Source organism: Lissotriton helveticus, chromosome 3_1, assembly GCF_964261635.1.
Source record: "Lissotriton helveticus chromosome 3_1, aLisHel1.1, whole genome shotgun sequence".
Classification (NCBI taxonomy): domain Eukaryota; kingdom Metazoa; phylum Chordata; class Amphibia; order Caudata; family Salamandridae; genus Lissotriton; species Lissotriton helveticus.
The window spans coordinates 1,928,841,764-1,928,867,312 of NC_136061.1; the positions used below are offsets into that span (position 1 = coordinate 1,928,841,764).

The window sequence follows — 25,549 nt, forward strand, 5'->3', positions numbered from 1 at the left end:
TATACAGGTGTATTAATTGGAAACGGGCGTTTCTGGTGCTTTTCCTTGCTCGCTGAAGCAGTTGGGACCATGTAGTGTCTGGGATTTCTCTCAGCAAGTCCTCTTGCCATTGTGTTTTGAGCCGTGTCAGTGGTGGTGTGTTTTCTGTATGCATTCTGAAGTAAAGACACGTAACCGCCTTCCTCGTTCCTGCTGACATCATCGTATATTGGCATGCCAATGATGTCACAGGTTCCATCAGTCCCCCTCCCCAATGCGCCTGAAGCGCCCGTACCACCGCTGCATGCACCAAGTAGTCACCCCGCGGAAGATCATAGCGTTCTTGTAGAGTACGGAACTCCATCAGCACTCCGTCAGAATATAAGTCCCCCACCATCTGAAGTCCCGCCTCTTCCCACAGCTGGAGGTTCGACCAGTCCCCCCCATGTGGAAGTGCCGTCAGCATCCCCAATGGTATCTCTGGGGCATATGGGTGACCAGGGCCCGCACGCTTCTGCATGCGATTCCAACATAACCTTAGCGTCCTTTCCTCCTGGGACAGTCCACTCAGTAATAGTTTCTGCTGGAGGGCTACATAGGCTAGCACATGGCGGGGGTGCCCGCATCCCTCTCGTGTTCCGGCCCCCGGTACACTCTCGCCACTTCCTGCGTAAAGAATTGAAGCTGTGCTGCCAGATAATAGAGCTCAAAGTCTGGGACCGCTAATCCTCCCTGATCTTTGGGGCGCATGAGGGTCGTCAGTGCTATGCGCCGCCTGCCGCTTCCCCATAGAAAAGCTATTATGCTGGACTTCAGGCGCCTGAACACTTCTCCCGGTATCCATACCGGCAAGGTCCTAAAAAAATATAAAAGTCGCGGTAGGGCGATCATTTTGAGGAGGGACACTCGCCCCGTCATGGACAGGGGGAGGGTAGCCCAGAAAGTCATATTGCCCTTCAATCCTCGGATACATCGCCCGATGTTCCCATCTAACAAGTTGGTGGGATCGTGATATATGTAGGTCCCAAGATAGTGCAGGCAATCAGGTTCCCAGCGCACTCTGTTGTTGGTCGTCGGGCATGTCTCCCCTTTCCGGAGCGGGAATAAGCATGTTTTCTCCCAGTTCACCTTTAAGCCTGACAGCGCTCCGAATCTCCGCAGAAGATCCTCTGCACCCCTAACTGCCTCATCAGCGTTATCCAAGAACAGCAAAAGGTCGTCTGCATATAACGATATATGGTGGTAGGTCCCTCGCATTTCCAGTCCGAGGTACGCATCACCCCGTCTAGCCAGCATTGCAAAAGGTTCCATGGCCAGTGCAAACAACAGTGGAGAGAGCGCGCAACCCTGCCTCGTCCCCCGGTTCACCTCGTAGCGGTCCGATATCGTAGCTCCCACTCTCACCCTCGCACCCGCTCGTGCATAAAGCACTGTGGTCCATTGTATATAACCATCCCCGAGACCGAATCTCCTCATCACCGCATATAAGTAGTCCCATTCCAGGCTATCGAAGGCTTTTTCAATGTCAACTGACAACACCACCGGGGCTAGCGCCGTTTGTGGGGGGTCCGCCAGCAGCCTGAGCAGCCGTCGAATGTTGTGGGTCGTGTTCCTGGTCGGGATAAAGCCCGACTGGTCCCTATGAATCAGACTTGTCATATGAGCGATCAATCTCCCGGCCAGAATCGTGCTCAAGATTTTGTAGTCTGTCGTCAGCATCGACAACGGTCGGTATGACGCCGGGTTCGCGCTGTCTCTGCGCGGTTTAAGCAATGGGATCATGGTCGCCTCGCGCATCGATTGGGGCAGCTCACCCTTCTCCCTGGCCTCATTATACACCATTCTGAGTCTCGGGCCAGTAGTTCCATATACTTCACATAGAACTCAATAGGGAGACCATCCATCCCCGGTGTTTTGTTTCGCGCCATTTTCTTGATGGCCCCTCTGATTTCCTCGAGGCCAATCGGATCCCCGAGAGCCTTAGCGTCTTCCGGGTCTAACTGGGGCAGTTGGGTCTCCGCCAGTAGGGCTTCCGTCGCCTCGGGTCGGGTCTCCGACCCCTGTCTGTATAAGGTGCCGTAGTATTCTTGGAAGCACCGCACTATGTCCGGTTGCGTGTGATAGGTTTCCCCGTTCGCTCCCGCCAGGGACAGTATTGGGGTGGATCCTCTGCGAGGGTTGGCCAGCCAGGCCAGGAGTGTCCCCGTCTTATCCCCCTCAGCGAGCGTCCTGGTCACATAAGCTTTGTAGTCGAAGCAGCGTAGGCGCTCCACCTCAACCGCCACTGCTTCCCTTGCTGTACCAACTCTACCCTGCAATTCGGGGTGGCCGGGCCGCAATCGCTCGGCTTCTCGCAGCGTCCGTTCCGCCCTGTCCACGTCCTCTACTAGCGTCCGCCTCGTCCCCGCAAACTTCCCTATACAGTGCCCCCTTACCACCACCTTGAATGCGTTCCATTCAGCGGCCCTGGAGGAGGTGGTCCCCTCGTTTTCAGTAAAATATTGGGTGATTCTGAGTTCCAAGTCCGTTCTAAAGGGCGGGTCATCCAACGTGTCCGGCCAGAGCCGCCACGTTGGAATCGGTGTGGACCCGTTCATCCAGGCCAGTGTGAGCAGCAGGGGATTGTGATCTGATATTGTACGTGTGAGGTATTCTGTGTGAGCTACTGCCGGGAGAACCTGAGGAGAGCATAGAAATGCGTCAATGCGGACATGTAGGTCGTGCAGGCTGGAATAGAAGGAGTAGTCCCGCTCAGCCGGGTGTTGTGCGCGCCACACGTCAGTGAGTTCCCACTGCCCCTGCCAATGCATCCTATGTTTCGCCAGCCTGTGCACCGGGGAAGCGTGGAGCGGTGGGTGTGACCTATCCAGTGTAGTGTCCGCTATAGAGTTAAAGTCCCCCCCTAGTAATATTGGACCTGCGAAGTAGGTTGCCAAGCGCGTGGAAAGTTTAGTGAAGTAAGGCGCCTGTTCAGTGTTGGGTGCATACACGCTGCATAGCGCTATAGGACGGCCCCTGAGTAAACCCTCAACTGCTACAAAACGACCCTCCGGGTCCACAGTATTCCTAGTGATTTGGAATGGGATCCCAGCCCGAATCCATAGTAGCACCCCCCTGGCAAACGCCGAATACGTGGTGTAAAACAGGTGACCCCGCCACCTCCTTTGGAGCGCTACCCCCTCCTGTTTGGTCAGATGTGTTTCTTGTAGGAAGGCGATGTGAACCCCTCCGCGGACTAGGTAAGAATGAACTTTGTGCCGTTTAGTCATTGAGTTCAGACCCCACACGTTCCATGACACACATTTTAATTATCCCACACTACCCATAATCTTGGCATTGAAGGCTAAGAGCCCTGTTCCACAGTGGCCAGACACCAGTAACGGCCCCCCTGTCCCCCTTCCCCAACCGGTTCGTTCCCCACCCCGTTCGCCCTAACTCCCTCCCCAGCTCTGCTCCCCTTCCCCGACCCCCCTCCCCGTCCTGAGTAACCCCAACATCTCCAGACATCCACCCCCCCTAGAACAGGACCTAACTGCAGATGAGTTACCCCCGTCCAAACAATTGAGCAAGGTGCTCTTAAAACTCACTAGTCTGCAGTCTGTACTGCGGAGGCCTTAGGGGCCTCTGGGTAAGTGTACTAGCTACCGTAGTAAAATTAGCATCCCTTTTCCCAATCACCCCTCTATGTACATCCAAACTCACGATTGAGCAGTCTCACATCAGCCTGCTCCATCAGCCAGGTTCGCCATTCCTCCAGGTCGACGCTGCTAGCCCCCACATCCCCCAGTTCAACACTTAGCTGCCGAAGACCTCCTCCGCCGTTTGCGGCGTTACCTCCGGGCCCTTCACACTGTCCACCTCCGACAGTTCAGTTTCGGACCCTGTCTGCTTGTCCTCCGAGATCGATTTCGAGTCCTCCTCCTGCTGTGGTGCCTCCGCTCCCGAGACCTCTTTCACCGCTTGCAGGGCTGCCTTCCTTTCCACCGTCGTCTGCGATACCGTCAGTCGCCTCTGATGTTGGCCCCTCTTCCGAATCCGTCTTGATCTCCTGACCGAGCCCCGCTGGAATTCCTCCGCGGCCGCCCTTTGGCGGGCCCCATCCGTTCCAGCCTTGTAGGAGTCCCACCAGTCCCAGGCATCCGCTGATGTGTTGAAGAACAGTGCCTTCCCATCCACCGAAATCCGGAGTCTCGCCGGGAACAACAGTGAATATTGCAGCCCCTCCGATCTCAGTTCCTTTTTAATGGAGAGAAATGAAGCCCGTTGCTTTTGGGTTTCAAAGGTGTAGTCCGGGAACAACGTGACTGCGCTATTGTCAACCTGGAACGGGCCCGCTTCTCTTGCTCGTTGCAGAAGCCAGTCTCTGTCCCTATAGTGGAGGATTTTGATCACCACCGGTCTCGGGGGGAGCCCCGGCTTGGGGGGTCGGGCAGGCACCCGGTGGGCCCTCTCCAGCGAGAAGAAGGGGGAAAGGCCCTCCGGCGCCACCACTGTCCGTAGCCAGTTGTCCACATAACCCAGCATGTCCGTCCCCTCGCTTTTCTCCGGAAGGCCTACTAGTCGTACATTGTTCCGCCGGCTTCGGTTTTCCGCATCCTCCGCTCTCCTCTCCAGCGTCTGGATGCGCTCCAGGGCGTCCGTCAGTTTTCCTTCCAAGGCTTTCTGTCCTGGTACCACGTCCTTCAGGATTAATTCCGTGTCTTTGACCCTGTCGGCTAGTTTCCCATGGTCTGCCCGCAGAAGCCCCAGGCCAGTCGACACTTGGGCAATGTCTTGTTGCAAGGCGGTCCTCGTGGCCGCTATTGCTTCCAGGATTCTGTCCTGCATCGTTAGCAAGTCCGACTGGGTATGTGGCGTGGCGTCCGGAGCCTCTGTGGTCGTTCCTGCGTCACCCTTCGGACCCTTCGGCTTCCCCATGTTCCCACCGAGCCAACCGCCGGGCGAACGCGGAGGTGGACCAGACAGACAGGTCACTCAGCCGGTCGGCCGGTCGCTTCGTCGGTGTAGAGCCGTCACCGACCAGACAGTTGCAGTCCGCAGTCCTTGAGGCCAAAGGCGCTCATCCGATGTAGGCCCGTCGCTATCCACTCCCCACCGCAGGACGGTGCTAGCCCTCGTGCCGCGCACAGGCGCTTACTTCTCCGCACCCCTCCACTACTGCGGGCTGTCAGGGCCTCCGCTGTCGTGTAGGGTGTCCGCGTGCAAGGGTTCCTTACTGCTGCCGGTGCGGGTCTCCCAGTGGCGGGCCTAGTCGTCGGTTCAGAAACAGGGTCACCAGCCACCACCGCCACCCAGCAGGCAAGCCACCCGCCGGTAAAATCCACTGTCGCCAGGTAGTCACCCCAACGCCTCTGTCGGGGAGTGTCACAGCTCCCTGCTGGGACCCAATCCACCCACTGCTCCAGAGTTCATACACACGAGCTCACCCCGCTGTGGCCGGGTGGTCCCCCTGGTCAGTGCCACTCTGATTGCCCCCGCAGGTCGTCGCAGGGTGTCGCTTAGTCCGGCAGGCACCTCCCGGGTGGTAGGCAACCAAGCGGGGCAGTTGGGCAGGAGGGGGGAGGGTCACTGCCCCCAGGATTGGGCGCCCTGCCCGGTGTCACAGTTCAGTGTCGGAGCCCTCCGGTTCTTCACCCTGGTATTGCAACATGGGGCAGCTGGGTCCTCAGTTCATGCCTCGTCCCCGCCTCACCGGCGCTGGGCCTCCTCTCACGTGTCTCCGGTCCAAAACTACACAGGCGCCTCTGATAGCCCGTGGAGGAGCTCTGCTTGCGCTCCGGGCTTGGTGGTTACCTCGTTTCTTGCCCCTGGGTTTTCCTCTCGCCAGCGCAGGGTCAGGCGCCGCAGAGCCGCTGTCTGAGCCGCCCAGACCCAGAAGCCGGGACCACAATTTGGGAGCCTCTCAGGGGCACGGGGAACGGATCACTCCCCCCTCCGCAGCGCCGCTGCTGGGTCCTCCAAAGCCGCCGCAGCTTCCGCCTTAATGCAATGTCAGATCCCGCTGGGCCCCCACCCAGGTTCTGTAAGATGGGGCTGCCGGGCTCTCAGTCCGAGACTATTCTCCACCACCTCGGTGCTGAGCAGAGCCGCCGTTCTCGCTGCCTCCCGCTCTCCTGATCCGATTCCGCTCGGGCGGTTCTGTGTGCCCGTGGAGTCGCTCCGCCTGCGCTCAGGTCTCGGCGGTGCCTTCGCTCCCTGCCCCTGGGTCTCCACTCACCAGCGCCGCCGCTACAGCCGCTCAGGCCCAGAAGCCGGGTCCTCAATTTCGGAGCCCCACCGGAGTGCGGATCTCACCCTCCTCTGCAGCGCCGCCTCTGGGTTCGGCAATACCGCCGCTGGGTCCGCCAAGAACTCCGCTCCCAGATAACTACTCAGGGCTCGCTCATATCCCGCTCGGTCGGCAGAATCCGATATTTGGGTGCTAGGTCCCCCTGGGCGCAGTCCGGTGGCTCTGGGAGTCTCACGCCGCCATTTTAGGCATCGGCCCGTCCGGGACCCGCGGGGGTCGCAGCACTGGATTCGGGCTACTCACACGCTTGGCGCGCTCCCCGGGCAGGCACCGATGTCTGGTGCGGACTCGACCCGGTTTTCACGGGGAGTCCGCGCTGTTTACTGGATTAAATCAGGATTTATTGGGGCTAGGGGTGGGAGCCTCGTTAGGCTGCGTCTGCTGGCATCGGCCGCTAGCCACGCCCCTCCCAAATACCATACAGACTTGCGTCCACGGCACTGATACTTTCTTTTTTCTTATACAAAGACTCAAGAGTGCAAGCTCTCACAATGTCCATTTTAAATTGTTCAAACGCCTTTTGTTGCCTGTTCAACCATTTAAACTCAGCTTTTCTGCTTGTTCATTCTCTTAAAGGCTCCATTTTAGTTCCAACATCCTTGATAAATTTGCTGTAATACGCAAATACAGCAAATGAAAAAGGTTTCTTTGTGTTGTATTGTGCTGACGCTTTGATGATGGCATCAACTAACAAATTCTTGGGTATCACACCCTCACCAGACAAGTTATAGCCTAAATATTCTACAGAGTTAGAAAATAGTTTACATTTGGTCTCTTGTTAGTCCATGTTTATTAAACCTTTTACAAAAGTTCCTGATTAGGTGTTGGGTTCTTGTTCATTTCCAGAAAATATGAGAATGTCCTCTTTACAGCCTTACACTATCCACATCTTTGAACATATTGAATATTGCTATTTGGAAAAACCGATGCTGCAGAGGCTAACCCAAAAGACATCCTTTTAAATTGGAATAGCCCCTGCACTATAGGAAATGCAGTCAGATGTCTCAAATCTGCAGTTAACTCAGTCTGATGCTAGACAGACCGTAGATCCAAAGTTGACAACATTTTAGCCCTAAAGGCAGCTTTTGGCCTAGTCAACTGGGAGACACTGGGGAGTTCTCTTTTGGACCAAGGGGTTTACATCAACTCGGTATGGGCAATAATGGCTCTTCATTCAGACAATATTGCTAGAGGTTCCGGTTTGCATATAGAGGTGAATGCACAAAACCCTTCAAAGTAGAGGAGGGTGTCCGATAAGGTTGGGTGCTGGCGCCTTTATTATTTAGTCTTCTTTTGAAAGATGAAGTGGATTATTTACCTTGGATGTGCCTATTCTAGCAGGAAGAAGGGTTCCAATATTATTATTCGTGAACAATGCCGTTTTGATGGCGCAAACAGAAAACACAACCCATAAATTGCTAAAGCGTTTTGTAGATTATTGTGGAAAGAAATTCCGGACTATTAATGGAGCCAAAACCAAGAGTATGGTATTGAGATCTTTCCTAAATTGTAAGCGGAAACTCATGACAGAAGGTGTCCCCATCGAGACTGTCAAGCAGTAGGACTACCTGAGGATTTGGTTTGCAGTGAAATTGCAATGGAAGAGTCCTATTCAGAAAAGAAACTACGGTCTTGAGATGCATCGCTCGGGGATGCTGAAATTCAGACATCAGGCAGATTTTAAACAAAAGGCAGCAGCTCTCTTTGGGGCTGATCTCTAGGGGTATGCGAACCTCCACTCATTACCTGTGGACAAGAACAACATTTTGAGAGCTCTGCTTAGGCACTACAAATAGCAGTTAGAGGGCGATCTAGATCAGACCTAATTTCTGCCCGCAACATTTATAAAGCTGCACTTAGTAAAGCCAAACGTGAATACGCTGACACCAATTGGAATCACCTAGTTTTAGCAACAAAAGCAAGAGATTGCCGCAAGTTCTGGGTGATTGTGTCTAAGGGTACTGCGGCGTATTCCACTTCTAATTGCCATCATATCCAGCCAGAGGTTTGGGTGCATCATTTTTCTGGTGTATATTCTGATGATAGGGTTACCACAGATCCCTACACTGACCAGGCTGTTCCGTTCATAGATATTACTGTTTCTGAGGGACCCATTCATAACCCTTCGCAAGTTTTTAGCCTAGAGGATACTCTGTCAGCAATCCATAAACTAAAAACGGATAAAGCCCCTGGACCCGAATTGATTCCATGGGACTTGTACATATCTGAACCCGCGATATTGGCACATATATAAACCTTCTGTCTAACTGTATATTAGCTGGTAGTGATATTCTGGAAACATGGAGGGGGGCAGAGGTAATAACCATCTTCGAAAAGGGCAATCCTGCTATCCCCTCTAACTACAGATCCATTAGTCTGATAGACAACTTACAGAAGGTTTTTGCTAGACAAGTTTTAGATAAACTCCAAGAATGGATGGATTATAATATGATATTGTCCCCAGCTCAAGCTGGCTTTCGTGCAAAAATTAGCACGTGCAACTAAGCTTTTAGATTTTCCCTGCTAGCATGGAAGTACGTGCTACTTAGGAAACAGCAGCTTCATGTGGCTTTCGTGGACCTGCGAACTGCATTTGATTTGGTACTGCGTAACTTTGTTGTGGAAGACAATGCTTGACCAAGGTTGACTTGGTGACTGTGATGCCACATTCAATAAGGATAATTATGCCCAGGTCAGGTGGGGGCGTAAATGGGGAACTGACAGAGAGGATTCCGATTGAACGTGGGGTGCGCCAAGGGTGTGTCCTCGCCCCACATTGTTCTCTCTGTATATTAATGATGTGGTGAGTTGTTTAATGGATTGCAAAATTGACGCCCCTTCGCTGATCAATGCAAAAGTACCCATTTTGCTCTTTACCGACGATTCGCTACTAATATCCACTTCCCCTATGGGCATACAAATTTTATTGAACAAATTCCTGAGCTTTTGTAAGGAGAGGAAATTGGAACTGAACACCACAAAAACAAAATTTATCGTGCTCGGTAAAAAAAAGGGTGGTATACGAGAGGTCAAGATCATACATGAACCTTTGGAATGAGTAAAATATTTTGACTACTTGGGCATAGGCTTAAATGAGGCGCTTAGTTGGGAATATCAGCTGAGGAAGAGCTTCCTAACCTTATGCCAAAGATCCAAATCCGTATTAAGATTTTTTTAAACAATCCTATACCCAACCCCTCTCCCCGGAACTTGAATTATACTGTGGAAAAGCCCAAAACGGAGCTTTGTACGGAGCGGAAATCTGGGGATTCACTCCTGTAAATCAGCTAACGATTTGCGAGAATAACTTAGCAAGGGCTCTGATCGCGCTATCTGTCACATCACCACTCACCCCACTTTTTTGTGACCTTGGGCTTAAAAGAAGTAGTGATCTGACTGCCCTGAAACCCCTAAACTATTGGTTGCGTCTATGGACTACTCCCCAATTAACTGAAAATCGTAACTCTTTACGGGAGGTCCTGGCGCTTAACGGGGCTAAACAACTTCCTTGGTTCAAGCATATCGCTAAATGGTGCAAGCTATTGAACCTAACAGGCTTATGGGAGCACCCAGAAAGGGCCACCAGACGTGACACTCTGTCCCTTAAAGTTATTTACTGGAAGGTGGAGGGGGAGCACTATATCAATAATCCAACCAGTGGCCAACTAACAACAAACTTCTTAATCATAATATCCTGCTCCCTATTTAAACCGTTCCTTGACCTGATCTCGCCTTCTCTTGCCAAAAGCCTGTATATCCGGTTTAGGTATGGTAATCTGTTACTGAAATTTCCGGGGAAAGAGGAAAGGGGCCTAGTTGAAGATACCTGCCCGGCATGCTGCGAAGCTGACGAAACCGAAGAACATATATTGTTTGTCTGCCCCGAGTACAGGCAGTTACGCAGGAGATGGATTAGACCTATTTGCCTTAACATGGGTGTGAGGATGTATCAGATTGAGTTCAGAATCTTAAAAACAGACACTTCCAGGCCTATTGTTTTTTCCCCTCAGTCGTTTCCTGTTATCCTTCTGATTGATTCGCAAAAAATGTCTGTTAGTTACGACACCATTTTAACTCCTTGTTTTATTTTCTCATGATATATATGTATTTTATTTCCTTACTTGATTTATATGGTTTACTTCTCATATGCTTGGTGGTCGTATCGCTCCCCTTCCTAAGCATGATTAGATTGATGGTATATGTACTCCTGTTCTTAAATTGATTTGAGATGTCATTTGTATTTGTGATTGCAATGGTTTAATACTATTTTAACTGTAGATATATTTATGTTTTATACATTGTATACTTTGATGTTTTTTCTACAAATGACAGAATAAAGATATATATGATGATGAATGAGCCGCAGTTTGGGTTTGTATGGTCATAACCAAGGAGAGTAAGGTGAGACACTGCAGATTTGATTAAAGATTGCTATCATGAGTCTGTGCGGATTAAGCAGTTCAAGGCGCTGAAGCCTGGGCTCCTATCAGGCAATTATTTCAGCAGCAACCATGGCCCTCCATGTATGTTCTATTTGGATGTGATCTACCCTGAGTTCAAATGAACATTCTATATGAAATTCAGGTTGGGTACATTGCTGATTAGGGGATTAGGGAATATGCTTCAGGCTTGTCGTTGGTTATGACCATTGTAAATGCGTATTTGAAGGGAAGGACAACCTATGAAATCTTTTGCTATTTTCTTCAGTATATGTCTCCAAACATAGGTGGTGACTTCTTCCTCTTTTTAGGCTCTATGGGGATAATTGTTTAAATCTCCATTGTGGCGGGGCTTCAGGACTGACCAGGAGTTTATACTTCACTCTGTAGCATCATATTTATGGGCTGTTTGGTCACTGCTGATAGCTTTGCCCGTTGCTTTAGGTTTTCAGATAATTGGATGACCTATATCGGAGGGGCATTCGCTGCTGAGATCCCTCCTATATCCTACATACATTTTCTCTTTAATACAATGTTATCACTGTTTTACTCATACCATAGTTCTGTTATCTAATAGCTCCCTAATGCATTTATCTCAGTGATCCTTTTTATGCTTTCAAAAGGACTTGATTTTTCCAGTGTTGATGATTTCTGACCTATTACTAGATTGAATTTTATCTGATAGCAGGTACCATGTTTTTATGCTTCCACGCAATTGCATTTAAACAGGTCCCTGCATCACACAACAAGAACAATCAATAATCTCGAGCATTGATGGTTGTTGATTTTCCACGAGAACGTATTTGATCTGATATTGACTGCTATGTTTTTATGTTTCCTTGCACTGTACTTTAACAGGTTTTGTACTACAGTGAACTATTCATTGATTGTCCTTACAGCTACTTTTTCTATTGGTGTTAATCTTTAGTGAAGATGGTTGCTGAATTATTGTTTTATTGTATGTTGTCTGATGTGCTCCCATGCTTCCTCTCATTTGCACTTTAATTGGACCCTTCACTGCACCATCTATCAATTGACTGTCCATGTTGTACATCTTTTTGTTTTTTCACATATTCATTTCTCATGTTTTAATTTTAGCCATAGGGCTATATTTATATGTTATAAGTTATAACTTTATTTAGGGGATTATTTATGTATGATATTAACTCATGAATTTGGTGGATCTTCTCATGTTTGATTCAAATCTATGTACTATGTTTCTTTTTTAATTGTGATTTTTAACTATTGTAAGGCTCGCAACTGAAACCAATAAATAAACTGAATTTTAGCCCCTTCCCAAATACTACTTCATTGATATTTGGAAGTGGATGATAGTCCACTGCAATTTTAATATTGATTGTTCCACACAGTTCCATACCACACAACTCAACTCCATACATTTGCAATCCACACCACATAATTTGATACCAAATCACATAATACAACTCAACAACACAACACACCACATACTTTAAATAATTCTGCAAATCAATCTATGATTTTTTTTAAAATCATTTTTGTCAATGCAGAACAGCGTTGTCAAAAAATATTGGCACAGCCAAGAGGTGAGACCTTTTGGTTTTTCAAATGCTCTTGCTTGCGTACAGTACTTGATGTTAATCTGGTTTGAGAGATGGAACGGAAAAAAAAAATGAAGTGGAAATCTAGAAATGTAATTCATGTGAGGGTTGTTTGACTGGGCTAGTGATTTGTATCTCAGTTCTGAAACTGATCAACATGTAAATGCCGTTTGAGGGGTACAGTTTTAACGGCCACTCCCATCCACCAGTTGTTTGCCAGGTATTCCCAAAGCCACATGCTATTCCACCGCGCTTGGACGAAGTAACTCTGCCTAGCAGACTCCTCTGTTCTGACAGTGGACCAAAACTGTAATGTCAGTGCAACTCCCTCAGCGGACTTGAAGATATTGTGTTAGCAGGTTAAACTCGCCGAGCAGGCCAGAAGGATGACATTTTATTTTAGGTTTGGTTACCTCTGGCTACAAACAGCTGTGGGTAATTACATCGAAATAACAAAAAAAATCGTAAAGGAAATACAAATGTCTTAGGTTAAGAGATATATTAAATAGTGGTGGGGGTAAGAAGAGTATGAGGAATCTTTAAAAAGGAACGGGTGTAAACTCCCTCTCCTTGTAAAGCACGTAAAATAAATTAATAAACACAAACTACTAAAAAAGGAAGATTTACCGGGGGTCCCCGTTAAGTAAAAAAGAATGAAACTAAAAATGCATATGAAATAGCATATAATGAAGATAACGGAATGCTTGAAGAAACCTCAGTACTGCCTTATACAGGTAAAACGCAGTTGACATCGGATGAAATTTAATCCGATAATTTTACCAAAACATAAAAATAAATAAGGCTAGTCACTTGTCACCCAAACCTTAATCCTGACCACATTTAATGGAGACTATAAAGAAAACACACGGCACCAGATCGTTTAACTGAGGTAAGATGGCCTAGTGAGCTGTATGCATCTAGCTTTATGCACATTTCAAGATCTCTACTTCTCACATGTATGGTACTCCACACACTTGAGGCGTGGTGCATCTCAGAGTCCACATCTGTTTGTGTCCCACACAGAAAACTTTACACACATTGATCCACCCATGTTACTGCCCCCTCGCACACCCTCGCTCTCAAATAAAAACATTTATACAAGACATTTCCCCCCACAGTTCCCACCTTTACCTCGATCTCCACCCACACACTGCTTTCCTAACTGCCCCTGCACCACCCATCACACACACGATCGGCCATGTATTTGGATATCTGTTTGTGAGATTTAATCCTCACCCTTCTGGCATCTTAATGACATGCTAAAATGACTGGCTGTTGAAGATGTTACTCATAGATTTTATTTGTTGTCTTTTTTTAGATTGGCATGCAGAAAAATATGTCTCGTCTAATGGCTGAAATTGCTCATTTAAAGGGTAAGACACTGACTTTTTTCTGGTACTTTCTTTTTGTCCTTTGTTTCACGTGTAATACTTTACTGATTTGTAGGCTTTCCAAGAAAGATATTTGACTAAACTAGCTTCTTTATTTTTTTCTGTATTTTTTAAATTACATGGTTTGTTTACAGTACTGTCTGCCTTGCCCGAACACCTTTGAGTATCTGAATGCTTTGTTAATTGAAATTCTGTGCAGAAGAAAATAAACTGTATATAGTACTAATAAACCTGCTTAAACTAGTAATGTCAACTTTAATTAAAAAGGCATTTTTACCATGTGAAACAGATAAGACCTGGGGTTAGGTTCTTGTTCCAGACGGGTGACATGATATTTTCAGTTAATGAAACATAGGAGGAATAAACTGTGACCACAAAATTCACCAATGTTAAAAAAAAAAAGGGCCTTGGGTCGCGCCTATTAAGGTTATACTCTCTTCCAATGTTTTGTAGCCATGTTGTACTGTGCGGCTGCTGTGGTAGGGGGAACAAAGAGCTATTATCCATCCAGTGGAGCACTTTTATTTTTTTTGCTATTGCTCCTCCAGACAACACAGAGTGATTGAGGGCAGAAGGCCACACGGATGGATGGAGTTTAGGAGGCAACATGGAAGAGGGAGAGTGGGAGGGGTAGCACACAGACAACAGAAGATGGAGGGCAGTGGGGGCAATGGAGTGTAGTCCGGAGTGGCTGAGGGCAAGTGAACGGACAACCGAGGGTAGGAGGGAGAGAGGGAAAGGCTGGGGCAAGAAGACGCACAGCAGAGGGTGAGAGGGTGGCTGGGGTCCAGCAGATGGGCAATGGTGGACAGGCAAGTTGAAAAGAGAACGTAGGCCGTGAGTTAGGGGCTAAGGCAAGCAGGCGGACAAAAGAGGAAGGAGGGAGGGCCAGGGAGCAAGCAGACAGACCTTGTTGGGCGGGAGCGAGGGGCTGGGGGCAAGCAGCAAGTTGGCAGGTGGCAGGGACTTGGGAAAGAAAATGGTGGGAGTATGATGTACACAAGGGAGACCGCTGAAAAACATGCACACTCGTAGAATACTTAAACAAAAAGGAAAAAATAGAATATAAAAAAGCAAGCAGTGGAAGGAAAAAAATAATGTATCCATGCTCTAGGAGAGAGACAAACACACTCATAGGAAGGAAGCCTACGGCAGCTGACCAATAAATGAGAAGCAAGCAAAGGAGAGTGACTGTTAAAGCAGCCAATTGGTAAGCATGGGCAGCCTCTAAGCCCCCTGTAAGGTAGCGCGAGGTCTTGTAAAAGACAGCACATGCATTCTCAGGCAAGATGTAGAATAGTAGCACTATAAAAACAAGCAGTGTAAGGATACAGTTATGTATCCATGCTTGAAGAGAGGGACCAACTCATGACACAAAAGTAAAGCCCAAACAAACCATCAAATAAGAAGCAACAAATGAAAGCGACAATTAGGCTAACCAATTGTAAACAATAGGCGGGCTGGAAGTCCACTGTAAGTTAACCAAATGTCTTGCAACAGGCATGTGCATTGTCTTCAGCAATCCGTATGAAGGACAGAGTGAGGTTCCTACTCAGTTTCTCCAGCTTCTTAGTCCAATTGGACTGGCTATGGAGCAACAGCATCATGTGAAGGACCCAACCATGCAATGTGTGTGTGTAATGCTTATAGTCCTTGATATTTCTTTGCATTCTGGTACTTGTGGTCCTCGTTATATAAATTAAACAACTACTACAAATCACATAAGGCTAAGAAAATGACTGGATAAGTTACTCAATGCTCTCTTGGGACATCTGATCAGCTGTTTCGATGGATGGGGAAAGCATCATATTATGTGGTATAATGTAGCCCTGCGTTCAGATTAAAAGGGTATTACATGTGGCCACGGAACTCCTTTATGGCTTTCAGTATCATTATGCACAATTGGGTGGTACATTATGCCGTATATAAAATGTTGAAAATCCATGATGTGTGGTGTACACATTAACTTTCTCCAATTAAATTAGGTTTGAGTATCCTCATAAAGCAGATGGCAAAGTTCAGCAGGTTAGATGCATGTGGTATGCACCTGTGTGTAACTTGTACACCTAAGATACAAAATCCTCAAACTTTTGCCTCTCCATAGGTAACTAAATTAAAAATAGTAATGCTGATTAAACTATTTTACATAGTACTTATACCTTACGTCTTGGTACTTACTGCAAATACCATGTGTTAATATTATCCATGACAACCACACTCCGTTTATCAACTTCTAAAAACTGAAAGGCTGAATCAGCTGAACCTGGCATCAAATCTGTAACATGTAGGGTTCACACTAATTTCAGCAGTCAATATAACTTACACAGTATAACAAAAATATCTCCCCAATTGTATATTTGATACCAAATAAATGTGAGACTGAAACCATGTTTCAAGCTTTGGGCTTTCATTTCAAAACAATGTATTTAGAATATGTAGTCTGAATTTCACTTTGCTCTGGTGCAAGAAACGTGATATCCATGATGACACATACTCTTGGCAACCACAGCAGTAGATGCATAGGCATCGCTGATATTAATGTGAAAAAAATAATAATTCTCCAGAGATGCATAAATGTATTTAGCTTCCTGATGATTTGAGACATCATATTTCAGCTGTTCATCACTTCCACACTCTGCTCCTCACTCCTTGCCTGGACTAATAAGGGTTAATGCAGACTGGAAGAGGGCACATGCTTTACCTCAGATGCCACCTGTACGATTTGGCCACAAACACGCTTGCTTATTACAGTCATAATACCAAAAATCATTTGGGTGTTTCTACACCACTTACTTATGTTGCTGAATGGTAGCCTAAAAGCCCACTGTACACAAACGCGCCTGGAAGCTTACATGGGGCTGATAGAAGCACAGACAAATGAATTCAAGCCAACAGTGTGAACCAAAATATACGGTTACTAGAGTGTGTAATTTTCAGACACAACCTTTTTTCCCCCCATCAGCACAGGAAGTGAAATCACTGGATCTCCCAATATCCACCTGCACAGGAAGTGACACAACTGAATTCCCCATCATCCAGCTAAACAGGAAGTGACATTTCTAGTTTTCCTGACAAAACCGTCTTTAAAAAAGGTCTTCTGGCAAGAGCACTTCATTTTCCATCCGAACAGGAAATTAAATCATGGCACCCTCAACTCCGTCCCCTCCTGCCAAGGACCTGCTTAGTGACAGCTGCTACATGGGCGTGCCAAAGGCAAGCCCATGTGTGTCTGTCCGCGCCTGGACCTTGCCCAGTCCCAGGAACCCTTTTCTGATCATCGTCCAGTGATACTCTGCAGCAATCTTTAGGTCACTAGACCCCGGATGCCATTCCCTCAACTCCTGCCGCGCCGCGCCTCATACCCCAGTAGGTACTTTCACCCGTACCTACTGCTGGTTCTCCAGCAGCCACCTACCCACACTCCCACACATATGCTAACAACGTCCCCAACACCCCCTCCTAACACTCCCACCACCACACAAGCATGGCCGATTCCTGCAGTCCCAATATATGCCACATGCCATAGCAAACCCGCACGTCAACTCATGCATGTTTCTCAACACATGATCGTTCAACAAATACACAACCCAAATAATGGGCCTTCTGAGCAGTGACGCTATCAACATCCCCTTCATCACAGAGACCTGGCTCAACCCTTATCAGCTCCTGACATTGCTGCAGCAATCCAAGCGGCCAATAAGATTTCTCGAGAGGACTGCCTTCACAAGCCAGGGGGCGGGCTCGCTATCAGCTACAAGGAATCCATCTAAGTTCAAGTTCAGAAATTTGTATAGCGCACTACTCACCCATAGGGTCTCAAGGCGCTTGGGGGAGGGGGGGTACTTTATTTATCGAATATCCAAGTTTTTAGTTGCTTTCTGAAGGAGAGGTGGTTCTGTACAAGGCGGAGGTGGGTGGGGAGAGAATTCCAGGTTTTGGCCGCTAAGTAGGAGAAGGTTCTTCCCCCCCATGGTGGATCTATGGATGCGCGGAATTGCGGCGAGGGCTTGATTGGTTGATCGTAGTTGGCCGGTGGGGGTGTAGAAGGACAGTCGCGTGTTGAGGCATTCGGGTCCTAGGTAGTAGAGGGCTTTGTGTGCGTGGGTGAGGAGACGGAACGTTATTCTCTTGTTGACGGGGAGCCAGTGGAGGTCTTTCAGGTGACCGGAAATGTGAGCTTGACGGGGGATGTCCAGAATGAGTCTAGCTGAGGCGTTTTGGATGCGTTGGAGTTTTTTCTGTAGTTTGGCTGTGGTTCCGGCGTAAAGGGTGTTTCCGTAATCCAGTCGGCTTGTGACCAGTGCGTGGGTGACCGTCTTTCTTGTTTCGGTGGGGATCCAGCGAAAGATTTTTTTGAGCATGCGTAGGATGTTGAAGCATGAGGATGATACAGCGTTGACTTGTCTGGTCATCGAGAGGGAGGAGTCCAGGATGAAGCCCAGGTTACGTGCGTGGTCCGTAGGTATGGGTGCGGTTCCCAGGGCCGGTGGCCACCATGAGTCGTCCCAGGCGGAGGGGGATGAGGACTTCCGTTTTGTCCGAGTTCAGTTTTAGACGGATGTTCTTCATCCATTCGGCTACTTCTTTCATTCCTTCGTGTAAGTTGGTTTTGGCGGTGTTTGGGTCTTTGGTGAGGGAGAGGATCAGCTGGGTTTCGTCTGCGTAGGAGATGATGTTGAGGTTGTGTTGGCGTGCAATGGATGCGAGGGGACTCATGTATACGTTGAAGAGGGTAGGACTGAGTGATGATCCTTGTGGTACGCCGCAGATGACTTCGGTGGCCTCTGATCTGAAAGGGGGAGGCGGACTCTCTGGGTTCTTCCGGCAAGGAACGAGATGATCCAGTCCAATGCTTTTCCTTGTATTCCGACGTTGCTGAGGCGTTGTATGAGGGTGCTATGACAGACTGTGTCGAAGGCAGCGGAGAGGTCTAGTAGGATGAGGGCAGCTGTTTCTCCGTTGTCCAGTAGAGTTCGAATGTCGTCTGTTGCTGCGATGAGGGCGGTTTCGGTGCTGTGTTTGGCTCGGAAGCCGGACTGTGAGGGGTCGAGGGATTTGTTGGATTCGAGGAAGGCGGCGAGCTGACAGTTGACGGCTTTCTCAATAACTTTGGCAGGGAATGGGAGCAGCGATATGGGGCGGTAGTTCTTAAGTTCAGTGGGGTCTGCTGTGGGTTTCTTCAGAAGGGCGCTGAGTTCGGCATGTTTCCAGCTTTCCGGGAAGGTAGCGGAGTTGAGGGAGCAGTTGATGACGTCTCGGAGATGGGGTGCGATGATGGAGTCTGCTTTGTTGAAGATGTGGTGGGGACATGGGTCGGTTGGCGATCCTGAGTGGATGGAGTTCATCAGGTGGATGGTGTCTTCAGTGGTGATTGGGTTCCAGGCGCAAAGGTTGATAGAGGGGGTTTTGGTTCGGAGGTGGGTGGAGTGGACTGATCTCCGGACTGGTGTTCAAAACTGTTATGTATGTCGGCGATTTTGTTGTAGAAGAAAGAGGCTAGGGAGTCGCAGAGGTCTTGGGAGGGAGTGATGTCGTTGGTGCCGGCGGTGGGGTTGGTAAATTCTTTGACGATGTTTCATCTAGTGCACCACATCCACAGAGAATGCCACCCTATTTATGGGAATACCTGCACTTCAAGATGCAAATCTCCGAAAAATTCACCCTGAACGGAACGCTCACCTACCGACCACCCTACCCCGAACTACCGTTACTAACCTCATCACCGACTTTGTCGCTCCACTCATCATCGACTTAAGAGCCTGAATTTTTCTCGGTGACCTCAACTTTCATCTGGAAGCCCTAAACATCCCTTGCTCCACAGCACTCTTTCAAAGCTTTAGCAACATCAGACTCACTCAGCTTGTTTTGGATACCGCAGGACACACACTGGACCCCATCTTCTCTACAAGCGACTGCATCAAATAGAACTCCACAACAAGTCTCACGTGGATCAACCACTCCATCATCCACTTGGAAATCAACACACCTCAAGTCAACAGCTGGAACAAAATCATAGAAGCAGATCGGCTTAGTGCCCTCAGCACTGATCAGCCTAGCCCCACAACGACCTCCACAAGTAAATCAACAACTGGTTTAAGAACTACGCTGGCTTCCTCAAACCCATCAAGCATAGTAAATCAAACAAGCAGGCCAGCTGGTACACAGAAGACCTCTGAGACACTAGACAACACTGTAAACAGCTAGAAAGAAAACGGAGAGCCAGCCACAATACCACCAATAGAAATACTTACAAGACTGTCTCCAATAAATTAGTGACACCAAGAAAAAAGCACTAGTGGACAGCATTGAAGGAAGCTCCAACAGCTGCAAGGAGATCTTTTCAATCGTCAAGTATTTCACCTCACCTTCAGTCACTGTCAACAACATTTCTGCCTCCCAACAACCTCTTCAGCTTCTTCCACAGAAAAATCACAAACATCTACAGCAACTTTACACACTCATCCACCCCAGAGAACTCCTCACTAACCTACCTACCACCAACCAAGACAGCCACCTGACCGAATGGACAACCTTTACTAGTAACGACACAGCGCCAGGCATGCAGACCACCCACTCAGCCCCAGCGGACCCAAGTCCCCACCACATCTACAACTTGGGAACCTCCCCAACCTGCACCACCCTGGCCTACATCATCAACACCTCCATCTTGTCTGCCACTTTCACAGAAGAATGTAAACTTGCAGAAATCAATGCCCTCCTCAAGAATCCCACAGCCGACCGAATCAACCGAGCAACTTCTGATTCACTCCCCTATTCAGCCAAAGGGATTGAGAAGGCCATTAACGAGCACCTCGCATCTCTCCTTGACCTTCACCATCTTCTAAACCACACACAATCAGGATTCAGAAAGAGACAGCTCACGGAACAGCATTCACTGCGGCTACTGACGACATTCGAAACATCCGGGACCAAGAAGAAACAGCAGCCCTCATCCTGCTCAACCTCTCGCAGCCTTGTATACAGTCTCCCACAGTACCCTCATCAGAAGACTCCACGAGATTGACATACAAGGATCCACATTTAAATGTATCTGTTCCTTCCTCACGGGGAAACCCAAAGGATCAGGCTTCCTCCCTTCACATTAGAGACCAAGAAACTGATATGCTGTGCCCCACAGGGATCGTCCCTTAGCCCCACTCTTTTTAACATAAACATGACACCGCTTCCCAACATCTTCCGAGCACAAGACAACATAGTCTTCTCCTACGCTGATGACACCCCACTCATCCTCTACCTGACGGACAAGGCAAACACCAGAACCAATTTCACCAACTGCGTGACCATGGTAGCAGACTGGGTGCCAACCAACTGTCTGAAGCTCAAATCTGACAAGACTGAAACTGGTCTTTGGCAACAAGGCCTCCACCTGGTGGCCATTGGAGCTAGGACCAACACCCATGGCTCATTCTAGATGACCAGCTCAACATGACGGCTCAAGTCAACGCAGTGTGCACACATGCGCATCCACAGCCTTGGAATGCTACGAAAGATCTTCAAATGGTTGCCTCAGAACACCAGACGGAACGACACACAAGCACAAGTCACCAGCAGGCTGGACCATGGTAACACTCTTTATACGGGAATCTCCTAACAACTCATACACAGACTCCAGAATGCACCCTCAAGACTCACACTCGACCTCCCACACTGCACCTACATCACACCACACCTCAGGAAGCTTCACTAGCTCCCCATTCAGAGGCGCAGCCAATTTAAACTTCTCACGCACACATACAAAGCCCTACACAACACAGGACCCAATTACCTGAACATCTGCATACACTTTTACCAACCACCAGACACATACGCTCTGCCTCACTCTCACTTACGCACACACCCCGCAAAAGCAAAATTGGATGCTGCCCATTTGCTTTCATCACACTCAAGACATGGAACAACCTCCCTCAACATATCAGAACCTCTTCTTCACTTACTGAGTTCTGCAAGAAGTTTAAAACCAGGCTCTTCATATGAGCACTCTGGGACCACGCACCTACACACCTTTCCCAAGCGCATGGGTACCCGCTTGGGTGATTAATGCGTATACAAGTCAACATAACATAACCTAAATATTACTAACACGGAAGCAGACCCTAATGAATTCTGTGCATACTGCCCTGACTGAACCAAAGACTATAACCAAATAGCTTCCAAGAACAGAGATCATACCTCAGAACTACATCGCCTGCTATCCAGGCATATGGGAAGAGAAGGGATGAGACAGTTGTCTTAGATTGTGTATGGGCGCGTAGCACAAAGCGCTTATGCACACCAGAACTTCATGGCACTAGAAGACCACAACAGTAGATGCTTCTCCACAACCATGCCACTATATGGCAAGCTCTGGATGCAACTTAACTGGGTGAGGCTGACCTTCCTACATACAACCTGTATGCTACCCCTGAGGGTCAATGTTACGTGGACAGAAAGCATTATTAACTATTCAGTTTACTTTTGTCTAAAATGTTCTATGTATCACTGAAGACCACACATCACCTATGCTCCAGAGTACATCTGAGTGTGACCTCTGCACAGTAGTTTGTTCTGAATGCTCGCAGAATACATAACTGTGCCCAAGGAGGGCGAAAGGTGGCGGTAGAGCACCGGCTATATCGCAGTACCATGGCAGGGGCAGCTGGACTATACCCCAGGCTCTCAACCCTTAGCAGGCTCCATCTTAACTCAGGCAGCCTAGAATGCAGTCTGTGGTCGGAGTCTCCTTGCAGATTGATGCAGCCACCTCCCCAGAGGGAGGTCGCAAAGTATGCAGCAGGCGAGGGGGCGGCACCAGAAAATATTCTCGAAGAGGAAAGAATTCCAAATGAAATTCCCAATCTTCTAGTTCATGAATTTCTCAGCACTTCAGTAGGTTTTTTGTAATGTGCCGGTGGTTCTAGCTTCAATAATTAAAGAAACAATGCAAAAATTGGTGTCCCAAACCTTAGGCAAGAGATCAGCTAAGGGAGCTACAGTATCCCTAGCTCTTTAAATTCTTATGTTCAGAGGAAGGGCATCATGAGCAGTGATTGGAAGCAGGACTCTGATCCTGAACATATTTCAGATGAAAACTGAATAATGTGACAAGAGAGTAGCAGCCCATATAGAGGTGAAAGAGAGCAACAGAGAGAGCAGGGGAGAGATTTACTTGAGGGAGACTACTCGAAAATACAGGAACTTTCATGGAGTGCATAACTCAAAATAACAAATATAGTGCTTGAAAAGCAAGCAGTGGAAGCATATATGCCAATCATTCATAGAGATTGTGAAGAAGCAATGCTCCATAGAAGGGACAAACACAAGATTGACAAGCTGGAACAGAAATACGAAGCAGGCAAGTTAGTGTTACAAGGACAGCCAACCAGTGGTAAGCAATGGGCAGGCTCCAAACCCCTATGTGATTTTGGTAAGTCACAATATGCTTTGAAAAAACAGTGCATGGTCTTTCTAGTAGGCTTGACCTAAAAAAGGAATAAAAAATATCAGGAAAGGTGGGTAATTAAGATAACAGGTAAGTAATTTAGGTGAAAAGGTAAGAAATAAAGTTTTTATATAAACTTGTGTTTTAGTATATAGATAGACTTAAATGAACACATGCCTAAAAAAAATCTACTTGACCACCCGCTATGTCGAGTTAATTTTGATCAGGGTGAGTTTATTTTCGGTCCTACTAGCCAGTTCTGGCGGGAGCCATTCGGGATGACAAAGAACTGATGTTATGTTCATTCGGAAAGTGAATAATCAATTAGGATGTCTTTTTAAATGTTGTTTTTGTCTTGTCACATTTGCTGTATTTTCAAAGACAGAGGTCAAATGTGAGGTAATGGCTTCTTTCAAATTGCCTCTTATTTTATCATGGAGATTGGTGTTTACTTTTCATTCTCTCACTGCAGAGCAGCGATGGCTAGTGCCAGAAAGCAATCTAGGAGATGTGTTCTGAACAATCTGAAGTCTAGCGACCACTGCATTGGGGGCTCCCAGATAAAGGGCGTTGCCGAAATCTATGCTAGATAGGATCAGAGCCTGTATCAATAACTTTTTTGCTGGATTAAGCAGGCCGTAGCATGAATCGACTGTCTTCCTAGCTTGGGTTTTGAAGGAGAGTTCTTGGTCTAGCCAAATGCCTAAGCTTTTTATTTCAGGCTTTGGGACTGGGGCTGAACCCATGCTGACTTACCAGAGGGCCTTGAGATTGACACTTAAGTGGTTACCAAGCATCATCAGCACGGTTTTGTCGCCATTGAGTTTAAGATGGGAAAGACTCATCCACTTAGCCACTTCCTCCAAACAGGAGTGGAGGTCAGTGGGCGACTGGTCAGCTTGATTCAGTGCTACAACCAGCTGAGTGTTGTTGGCATAAGACACTATATGGATACCGAAAGGGGCGACAATGTCCGCCAGAGGAGCCATATAAACATTAAAAAGAGTTTGGCTCAGGAAAGAGCCCTGAGGGACTCCGCACTGCAAGGGTAAGGGATCCGAGGTGATATCATCTTCAAACACCTGAAAACACCTTCCTTCCAAGAAGGATTGGAGCCAGGAGAGAGCTTGGCCTGACACTCCTACGTTCCTGAGACGGTGAGCCAGAATTTGAAGGTTCAACATGTCAAAGGCCTCGCTCAGGTCAAGGAGGATAATTGTGGATGAGCCTCCTGAGTCAAGAATCTTTCTTGATTCCTCCACCACCGCTAGCAGAGCGGTTTCGGTTCCTTGGCGGGGTCGGAAACCTGTTTGTGATTAATGGAGCAAATCAAGAGACTCAAGGAACGCAGAAAGTATATAATTCACAGATTTTTCTGCGATTTTGCTCACTTCAGGGAGGAGCGAGATAGGCCGGTAGTTGCCTAGGTCATTGGGGTCCAGATGAAGTTTCTTTATTAGTTCTTTGACCATAGCTCTCTTTCACTCGGGGGTACCAAACACGAGGCGAGGGAGGCATTAATCACACTAAGGATGGGGTTGGAGGGGGCAACTGTGGGAGCAGCCATTTTCAAAATGTTAAAAGGTGTGGGGTCGAGAAGCGATCCACGTTTCACTTAGGCTAGGATAGGTAGGATAGAATCAATCCAGGGTCAGGGGGGTAATAGTCTCCATGAGAGGGGCATTCTCGGCTCGGCTGGAGACTATGCTGTTGATTATAAAAACATTGTCTTTCAAGGGGAGGAACTTAAGGATGTTTTGCACTTTAGAAAAAAAGAATTGTGCAAGGTCGTTACACCGGCGTCCGGAAAGATCAGGAATCGTCGGTGGGTCAGGGACTTTCAGTAACTTTTTTGCGATCTGAAAAGTTTCCCTGGGAGAGTTGACAGCAAGCGAAATCTTTTCCTGAAAGAATAAAGCTTGAACTTTTTTAATTTCCCCTTTGTATGTTCGTAGAGTTGTTCTATATTCTGATTTCTTGTTGTGGGAGAAGTCTTTTCTCCATAGCCTCCCCAACTTTTTACATTGTTGGTTGAGAAGGCGTATTTCAGGGATGAACCATGCTGATTTATTAGATCCAGCTTTTTTCTGGATAAGTTTTTGCGGGAGCACTAAGTTGAGAGTGCCTTCAATCCAGGAAGTAAAGCGATTCTAAGCGGTCACCGGTTTGGGATCTAGGGAGGGTGGGGACTTTCCGAGTGCATGGGACCATTCTTCGAAGAGAAATCTGGACCAGGGATGGTTAAGAGTTTGAGACAACTGTGTGTTTGAACCTGTAAAAGAGGGGACCAGGAGAAGGGGACTAAGAAATTGTCCGACCAAGGGAGGGGGATGGGGGTTTTCCCTTTAGATCTTCCACACTGGAAAAGATGGGGTCAATGAGATGTCCTTGAATATGGGTGGGTTGAAAGAGCTTCTGCTGGAGTTGGTAGG

The 25,549-nt window shown here is 47.8% G+C and overlaps 1 protein-coding gene across 3 annotated transcripts in view; it reads left to right on the plus strand.

Moving 5' to 3' along the window:
• The window catches only part of GOLM2 (golgi membrane protein 2), a 416,514-nt gene that overhangs the window by 57,534 nt on the left and 333,431 nt on the right, over positions 1–25,549 (plus strand). For all 3 annotated transcript variants that reach the window (XM_078682961.1, XM_078682960.1, XM_078682959.1), the window contains exon 2: positions 13,606–13,660. In XM_078682961.1, coding sequence (XP_078539087.1) covers positions 13,606–13,660 — 55 coding nt within the window. The remainder of the gene's footprint in view (positions 1–13,605; positions 13,661–25,549) is intronic.